We start from the raw sequence: 9,347 nt of genomic DNA on the forward strand, positions 1-9,347 counted from the left end.
ATCAGACCATTCAGATGCATGTTCTTGTTTTCCCTCATCATTAATTTAGGAAACAGATTTTTTAATCCATGCCCAAGGAAACAGAGAACGACTTTATTTGTTCAAATCCCACTTCTACTAGAGAGTCACTGTTCAGTCCTTGAGCAGGGACTCTAAACCACAAATCAGCTCTATCCTTGGAATGTATGTAAATGCAGTTGACCTTTATTTTGTAGTCCATGTGATTTGAGTGACTTGGAGTTTCTGGATGAGGAGTTTCATCAGAGCCTGCAGTGGATGAAAGACAACGACATTGAGAACATGCTGGATCTCACCTTCACCGTCAATGAGGAGGTGTTTGGTCAGGTCAGCTGTGTGCTCGTGGCTCTTACATATTAGCCTTATTTATTGGTCAACGTTAGCTAACATCTACATTAAGTACCATAAGTTAAGTCTCTCAAGATTTAAATAATACAAACTTCAAAACATCATCTTGTGCAAAGTTATAATAGATTTAGTTTATAAAAATTTTTTTATGATGTATACAGTAGCCAGTACTCATACATGATTATTGATTATTGAGGCCAAAAGTTTATATTCACCTACAGTAGGCTAAAAACATTTTTAGACAATTCCACACATTTCATGCTACCAAACATTTCCTCTGTTATGTCAGTTCTCTAAAGCATCTACTTTATTTCCATAAGAGGTCATTATAAAATAATAGCTAAGAGACAAATTTATTTCAGCTTTTAGAAGAAGAAGAAGCCTTTATTCGTCACATATACAGTTAGGAAATAGGGGTCAGAGCGTCATGATATGCATATACTTAGGATCCCTGTCCTGCTTGAAGACCCAGTTTCGACCACGCTTTAACTTTCTGGCTGATGTCCTGAAGCATGCTTCAGTATTTCGAGATAATCCTCCTTCCTCATGATGCCATCTATTTTCTGATGTGCACCAGTCCCTCACTAATTTTTTTGAACTTCTTTTGTTGTCTGGCTGATTTCTGTGTTTGTGCTCACTTGAGTTGTATTTTCCGTGATAATTTTCCCTACTTGTATTCTGTGTTTTCTCTGCTTAGTTGCTTGGGAATTGTTTCCCGGAGAAGTCTGTATCCCTGTTATGTTTTTCCTGTCATAGCCTTGTCTTGATTATGGTTTGTTTTGCTACTGTAGTTCTTGGTTCTTTTTCCTGCCTTTTGGTTATTTGTTAGTTGTTTATTCAATAAGGCTTACCTGCACTTGTATCCACCTTCCTGGATTGGTTACACAATGCCAGGCCTTAATATGGATGCAGCAGGCTTAATGAGAATGACATGGGATTTGTCAGCACTGAACCTCCTTTTCTTTGAACAGCAGTGGGAGCTTCAGATAATCACACCACTTGGACTCAGCTTGCTGCACGGCTTTACCCAAGAGCTTTCTTGGGGAGAGGGCTCCAGCCCAGGTCAGTGATTCAGTGATTTCATCATCACCCCCCTCCCTACCCTGCTGAGAACACCCCCCCCCACCTCATTGGGGATGGTGCTCCACGACCCTGCTCCACTGAGGATGACGCTCCCCCACCTTGCTCAGTCTCTGCCACCCTGCTCCTCTGCAGACATAGTTCTGCCACCTTGCTCAGCTGAGGACGTCTCACCACCTCCCTGCTCTGCTGAGAATGTTGCTCCACCTCCCTGCTTGGCTAAGAACATCACTACTCCTCCATGCTCAGCTGAGGATGACTCACCACCTCCCTGCTCTGCTGAGGACATTGCTCCACCTCCCTGATTGGATAAAAACCTCACTACCCCTCCCTGCTCAGCTGAGGACGTTGCTCCGCCCACCTGCTCAGCTGAGGACCTCGTTGTGGCCATTGCTCTCCCCTCTGGCATTGTTAGTGTTGTCACTCTGCCCAGGGGTCCAGGCCCTCCTAAGTTTTGGACACTTCAGGAGGGTGCTATGTCACGTCCACCATGGACAATTTCCCCCAGACCACCAGAGGGCTCACCCAAATTGTAGTGCCCCTGATTAGTTTCCCTTCTTAAGATGTGTTTTTTCTGTCCATAGTCTATGTCCTTGTTATGTATTTCCTGTGATGGCCTTGTCTTGATTTTGGATTGTTTTGCTAGTTCTTTGTTCTTTTTCCTGCCTTTTGTTTTTTTGTTAGATTGTATGGCTACACAATCAATTTTTATTTCATCTGTCCAGAGAACACTCCTTCAAACAGCTGGTGATTACCTGCCCAATTTGGTCTGTCTTTTTAAAGCTGTTCTTGGAGTAAGGCTTCTTTCTTGCACGACAGCATTTCAGGCCATGGCGAAGTCTCCTTTTGTTGTTATTTTGGGATTCAGTTAAACCAGACTTGTGGAGGTCCACAGTTTTTTTCTGAGATCTTGGCTGACTTGCTTGGATTTTCCCATGGTATCAAAGGCAAAAAAGCTCTGGCTCTAAATACAGCCACTGATGCGCTCCCAATTAACTCCTAGCTATGACAGTTGGCCAATCAGAAGTTCATTACATCATTACAGGAATCTTCCAGGGAGTTAAAGAGACAAACTGGTGTACATAAACTTTTGACCCACTGGAGTTCTGATATAGTGACTTAAAGCTGAAAGAAGTCTGTCTTTAATCAGTTTTTTTTTTTTTTTTATGTTTTAAAATGATGTCTGATGTGAATAAAGTAGATGCCCTAATTGACTTGCAAAAAGAAACGTATGGTACCTTGACATGTGTGAAGTGTGAAGACCGAATATCTTTAGGTGTATGTAAATATTAGGCCTTAACAGTATCATCAGTTATATTTTTAAGCTATAATATTCATATACAGGAAAAAACATCTATCACCATGGGTTTATGTTTATTTTAAGATTCCTTTCTCATCATAGCCACAAAATGCCAATTGTGCTTTCAGTTTTATGTTTTAACATACAGGTTTCATATTTTTCCTTTCAGTGTTTGATTAAATTAATGCTTGTGTTTTAGTTTTTGTGGAAAAAACAAACATTTTATTTAATGGTTTTAGTTTTAGCTTACTAGATCAACCCCGGGCCAGTAAACCTTTAGCGAATATGCCTCCTATTTCTGCAAGTGTGTTATGTGGCATGTATTATTATATCTTATCTATTCATTTAGAATATGAGTAATGTGGAAGGGTTTTACTTTTCTCCACTGCAGATTACAGAGCGGGAGCTGAAGCCTGGAGGAGCTGGTGTCCCAGTGTGTGAGAAAAATAAGAAGGAGTACATTGAGCGCATGGTGAAGTGGCGCATTGAGAGAGGTGTGGCTCAGCAGACGGAGAGCCTGGTGCGGGGCTTCTATGAGGTAGAACATCACCTTCGAATATGACGCTAGTGTTGACATCAATACTGCCACATGTGAAATTAGTCAAATTCTGCTAAATATTAGCAAGTGAAAACCTTACTGCATTTATTTAATTTAATTTCTGGCGTTTATGACAATTTACCTACAGATTTCAAAATACGTATTACTGTCAGGAAAGTCATCTGCGAAGTGTTAAGTAAGAAAGTGATCGTGAAAGTGAAATTTCATGAAACTTGCTTCTGATTTGTAAAATGTTATGATTTGCTCGTGTCTGTACAGGTTGTGGACGTGCGTCTGGTCTCGGTGTTTGATGCCCGCGAGCTGGAGCTTGTCATTGCTGGAACTGCAGAAATTGACCTGGCTGACTGGAGAAACAACACAGAATATCGAGGAGGTATGAATTATTTTAATTTTAATTCAGAATGTGAAAAGTGAGATAAAAAAAAGGATTAGAAATAAGTAGAACATAATAATTAAGTATTTTATTTTTATGGAATTTACCTGATTTTAGGTAACCTGAGAATATAGATATGACTGCATATCGTATTAAGACAGTAAATCATAGAGTGTATTTTAGTTTAAAAAACATATTCAATTTCAAATATCTTTTTTTAATTGGCTTTGTAAAGCAATGGAAGAGCTGATTAGGCCATTTTGCATTGGCATTTTCTAAAAAAAAACAAAATGGATCTTCCGCTGAAGGTTATCACGATGGTCACATTGTTATCCGATGGTTCTGGGCGGCGGTGGAGCGTTTCAACAACGAGCAGAGACTGAGACTTCTTCAGGTACGCATAACCAGATCTGTTGTTCTTGCTAAATTGGACCGCACATATTTTCCTTTTTCTGTAGTGTTACTTTGTGGTCGTGACGTTTCCTGACCCCAGTGTAAATAACTATAACACTGTTGGATATTTTTTGTGCAGTTTGTCACAGGTACTTCAAGTGTTCCCTATGAAGGCTTCGCCTCTCTCCGGGGGAGCAACGGGCCACGTCGCTTCTGCGTTGAGAAATGGGGCAAAATTACTTCCCTTCCAAGGTATGCGGGACAATCTAGCGATTATTGCTTTTTAAGCTCATTTCACTGGTCGAAGCAATGTCACTTCCTGCTAAAATCCAATCTGAGGAGACTGTAATAAACACTAAGTTTTGGAATAGGACATGGTGTGATTGTTATTTTGTGCTGGAAAAGCAGTGGAAGTTGCAGTAAAACTATACCAGTACTGGTATCAGGTGTTGGTCCGATACTGTTTTTATTTACTCATACTCTGAAAAAATACCAACATCCGATACCATAAGTGACCGTATCCTAATGAACAGAAGACACAAAATGACACGTATTTGACGATTAATAATCAAAAGCAAGCAGACTGCAGACTGGTAAAACTATCAAGAGGCGGGAACTACAGCATCTTCCTACAATACAGTTAACCTGATTAAAACCTCTTTATTGCATTTGAACAGTATTTTTAATAGAGAATGTGAAAACGGCCAACCTGAGCATGCCGAGCAGTCTCATCGAGCATGATATTTAAAAAATGAATACAGGATGGCATGAATTGCACATGCACAAAGTTATTTATAGGCATTAAGACACATGCATGCCCTCTCCCCTCGCTCACCAGCATCTACACTTTGTTTGTAAGTCAGGGGGCACTTCATGGCACCTTGCTCTCATTTTTAATGACCATTATTTTTATGATACTGGTCTGCACACTCAGGTCTACCACTCTCTTGCTCTCTGTTAAACATACTGTTTAAAACATCATAACATAAAACTCAACACACACAGAGCTATATTTAATTAACCATGACATCCCTGATAAATACTAAGTATCTTACTCATTTTGGTACCAGTATCAGTATTGTTTAAGGGGTACAACGATACATTGTGACGATGATGCATTGCAAGGAAAAAATGTGAAGATGTGCAGCGTGGAAATGTGCGATATCCGCATTCTATTAATTATGCATGTAATGCAATTGCACTGTTTTTATACCGGAGGTATCAATCTGCACATCCCACAGAGTTGAAATATACAGAGCACGCTGGTCACATGAACATGTTCTTTTATGGAGAGCCTGTGAGAACATCACACATTATATGTTATACAGTTACTCAACCACATTTATAATGGTTATTATTAATATTATTATTATTTTTATAACACTAACTGTCAAATGACACCATCTCCACGCTTCTGTGATCTCCAATGCCCAAGTAAGAGCCCACGGAAACCGGGCATTTTAGCTGATTTTGGAGCTCCATTTTTGCTACAGAGCTGATTAAAATTCAGTCGATCATTTCTCAGGTCAAGTCCCTGGGTCAGACAACTTCTTTGTTCAATTAAAATTTTTAGGGGGGAATATATAAATTTATTTATTTATTTTTAAGACTTGGTGAACCTGTGGTACATTTTCTTTACAGTATTAATCCTCTGTTCAAAGCCGTTTTGAATTGATTTAGTTTTATACAGACAAAAATACACACTGTTTTGCATTGTTCATAATACAGAAATAAGTCTTTTTAGTCTTCATTTTTCTTTATTTAAATTTTATACAAAATTCACTGAGAATCAAATCGAATCGAATTGTGACCAGAGTGTATCGTTAATCCCTAGTATTGATGAGTACCAAACAGTGTTGGGCGAGTTACTCAAAAAATAATCCACCACAGATTACTAATTACTTCTTTAAAATTGCAATTTGATTACATTATTGATTACTGCATATGAAAAGTAATCAGATTACTAATTACTTTACTTTCAAATTACTTTCAAAACCTGTCAAACCTACAAAAAGACAGTTCTTTCAGTAATTTTAGCGTCTGTTCTCCGATCATTCATTAAAGCGCTTGCTCATTGCTCAACTCTAAAATCAGCCTAAAATGCCTATCCAAGGCATACCCAAAGTAAAATTAAAGCTGTTCTTGAACCATTTGGAGTACAGTACGTGCATGGTACATCATCTCTTTTGAAAGGTGACTCTCTTAAGTTTTTTTCCCCAGAAGTCAGACTCACTGTAAGTGCTACTGGTATTGAGTAATAGAAATTTGAACACACTGAAATAGAAGGGTTTTTTTTCCACCTGATTTGTTTGTGTACATACAGATGTCTGGAGCTGACTACAGCTGGGAGCTATTAGCTGGAAAACATAATTGCACCACAACATGAACCCTTACCTTGTCCAAGTTCCAATTTGATAACAATACCAAACACCAAAGAAAATGTATATTTTACACATGTTTTTCTAAGGGTATGTCCATGCGTTTTACCAAAATCATCTTGTGTTTGTGTTCAAAAACACCTCCAAAGGGCCCTTGGTAACCATGGAAACATATCTAGGATAAAAAGGCTACTACTCTTGATTTTTCTCATAATTTTGGGTGCTAATGAAAGGTGACACTAAGAGCTATCATATCACATGTCATATCACAGCAATCTACAAAATGTATATTCATAATTTAAACCTTTGTGTGCTTTTACGCGCAGAAAAATGAGGCACTTGCCACTGGTTATGCACCTTTATGCACAGACTTTTAAATTGAAGTGTTGAAACACCTCTAAAGCAGCATATCATATTTTTCAGAATTTCATTGGCTATATGATGTGTCAGTCATCTACACAATCGGTTGCAATAGGCTCGAGCTTTTCACAAAGGAAAGACGGAAGGCACTTCCCTTCACACGGACTCTCATTGGCTATTGAAGGCTATGGACAGGACATGGAAGCTCCTGTTGGTTCAAATGAGGTGTCAATCGAAAGGACAGAACCCAGCGGCTATTTTGAAATCAAGAGATAAGGAATATTCACAAGTGAACTGAAATTATAACGGAGAATCCGTGAAAGATTAGGTACATTTGCAGGTAATTTGAAATGACGCAGCAACAGTCAGTGGGTATTTACTGATGTAATGATGTGTTTTGGACTAAATATTTTTACATAATTGGATTGCTTAGACCTTTGCCGGTGCAACAAGTCCGTATTTGTCGGGATGTTCTTGATCACTGGACTGCTATGAGGCTTCATATGTGAGTTGCCTCAGGTTTGTTTGTATGTTGGTGGTCTGACAGAGAAGTTGATCGTAGCTGCTGTTGTGATTTGTATCTTGAAATGGTTTATATCAATTGAATCACAAGAATCTTAGCTTTCCAAAGGTATATCGCATGAGTTCCTACGTACACACAAAAGCTGCCTACATAGCATAGTTTTGCACTAAACAATGCAACAGAATTTTTAACTGATACAGCCGTGCAAAATGGGATTTAATTTAAAAATGCATTTTACTTAATATTGTTTTCTTAACAGTAAATTTGTAATGCAAGTAATGTGATTTTATTGACATCAGTAACTGTAATAAAATTATATAAATTTTAAATGTAATACGTTACATTACTGTGTTATCAGAAAAAAGTAATTAGAATACAGCAACTCTGGTACTGAAATAATCATACTTCAGCTGAAAAAAATGGTATAGCATCCCTAGCAGTAATATAATCTAACCGTTACTGGCCAGCATTTCTGAATGTATTGTTTGCTTTTTGTAAACTTGTAAAAATAAAAATAAACCTTCAATTGAACTTTTTTTGCTACACCTAAAGCAAGTTCTTATAATCTGCTAATAACATAACATAATAGTTGGCTTAGCCAATATCTTGTATTCAAATTTGTAAATGCATCACTGTTTTTTTTCCGTGTGTGTGTCCACAGGGCTCACACCTGCTTTAACCGTTTGGATCTTCCCCCATACCACTCCTTCTCCATGCTTTACGAGAAGGTGCTCACTGCTGTGGAGGAAACGAGCACTTTTGGTCTAGAGTGATGCTTCTGCACGGTCTCTTTTTCGTGTTCTTCAAAATCTGAAACCTTTTTTGCCTTTTATTCTGTACCCAAATCCTCACTTCAGTCTTAATAATGGCCTTGTTTCCTGGACCCCTTTCTTCCTCTGCTATAAAACCAGGATTATGTGACTAAAGCATGACAGCTATTTCTGGGACCTATTCCTTCTGGGTCCTCAAACACACACAAACATATGGTGAATGCATTAGATACTGAGCAGGAACATAAAACACTTCACTAGTCTTTAATACAGAAATTCCTTCTTACACGCAAACAAAGCCTACTAACATGGTAAATAACGGTTCCACTAAAATCCTCTGTAAGCATACACAATATTTTCACCCACTTCACCAGAGAGAAGACGAACCCACATGTACAAAATAAACTGGTGGATATACTGTATGTACATTTCTCACGTTACACTGATCGGGTGAATGATTTGTGTTACAGCACTGTTGTCGTTCAGCACTGTTGTAACTGTAGAGCTTGTTCCTCATCTAAACAGAGAGAAACCTTCATTTAAAGATGAGTGTGTGAGAGATGAGGAATTTAACACACTTTTGTGGATATTGTGTGTTCTCATATTTATTTTACTGGCGTGGCTTAGTGGTGAGGAATCTGTGCAATATTTAATTACAATTATGCTAGACACATTTTGAACTGCTTCTAATGTAGAACATGATAAAACGGCGAGAGAATCTATAATTGCCGCTGCTTTCACATAGCTTAATCTGTGTAATGAAAAAGAATCAGTGAAGATTTTCTTCCACAGAGCGAATCTAGTGAATTCGTGTCGCAATGGAATGCCACCCACCTTGAAACATAATCCCTTCAGCTTTATTGTATTTGACTGTGCTGCCTCAAACAAGCCAAAACCAAATGTCAAGTACTTCATTGCATGTTAGTAAAGAATTATTTTGATCACACTGCAATCCAGCGTTCCTACATTACAACATAATGAAGCAGCATGCCATAATTAAATATAATTATGGTACAATCAGTCCTCTCATGGTTTTGGGGTGTGGCTAAAGTTACATAGTTTCACATAAGGATGTCTCAGACAGCTGCATAGAACTTAGACACATTTTGCAGGTGACCGTGAGCTCCTGCGCTCTTGTAAGATACGACTGCGTTATTTTCAGTATTGCATTGTTAAATTCGTCTCTAACGTCTTCACAGACATTTGAGGTTTGCTTGACAAGCACTGATTGGGCAGTGGTTCTGT

At 38.4% G+C, this 9,347-nt stretch overlaps 1 protein-coding gene across 4 annotated transcripts in view; it reads left to right on the forward strand.

The window, feature by feature from the left end:
* Positions 1–9,048, forward strand: part of hecw2a (HECT, C2 and WW domain containing E3 ubiquitin protein ligase 2a) — a 45,860-nt gene extending 36,812 nt beyond the window's left edge. For 3 of the 4 annotated variants that reach the window (XM_053626415.1, XM_053626414.1, XM_053626417.1), the window contains exons 25-30: positions 216–345; positions 3,138–3,284; positions 3,564–3,678; positions 3,987–4,072; positions 4,211–4,323; positions 7,994–9,048. In XM_053626415.1, the coding sequence (XP_053482390.1) occupies positions 216–345; positions 3,138–3,284; positions 3,564–3,678; positions 3,987–4,072; positions 4,211–4,323; positions 7,994–8,105 (703 nt within the window). In that variant the 3' untranslated portion in view covers positions 8,106–9,048. The other variant, XM_053626418.1, reaches the window with a different exon arrangement.
* Positions 9,049–9,347: the final 299 nt, after the last annotated feature.

The sequence above is a fragment of the Ictalurus furcatus genome, chromosome 6 (genome assembly GCF_023375685.1).
Source record: "Ictalurus furcatus strain D&B chromosome 6, Billie_1.0, whole genome shotgun sequence".
Classification (NCBI taxonomy): Eukaryota; Metazoa; Chordata; class Actinopteri; order Siluriformes; family Ictaluridae; genus Ictalurus; species Ictalurus furcatus.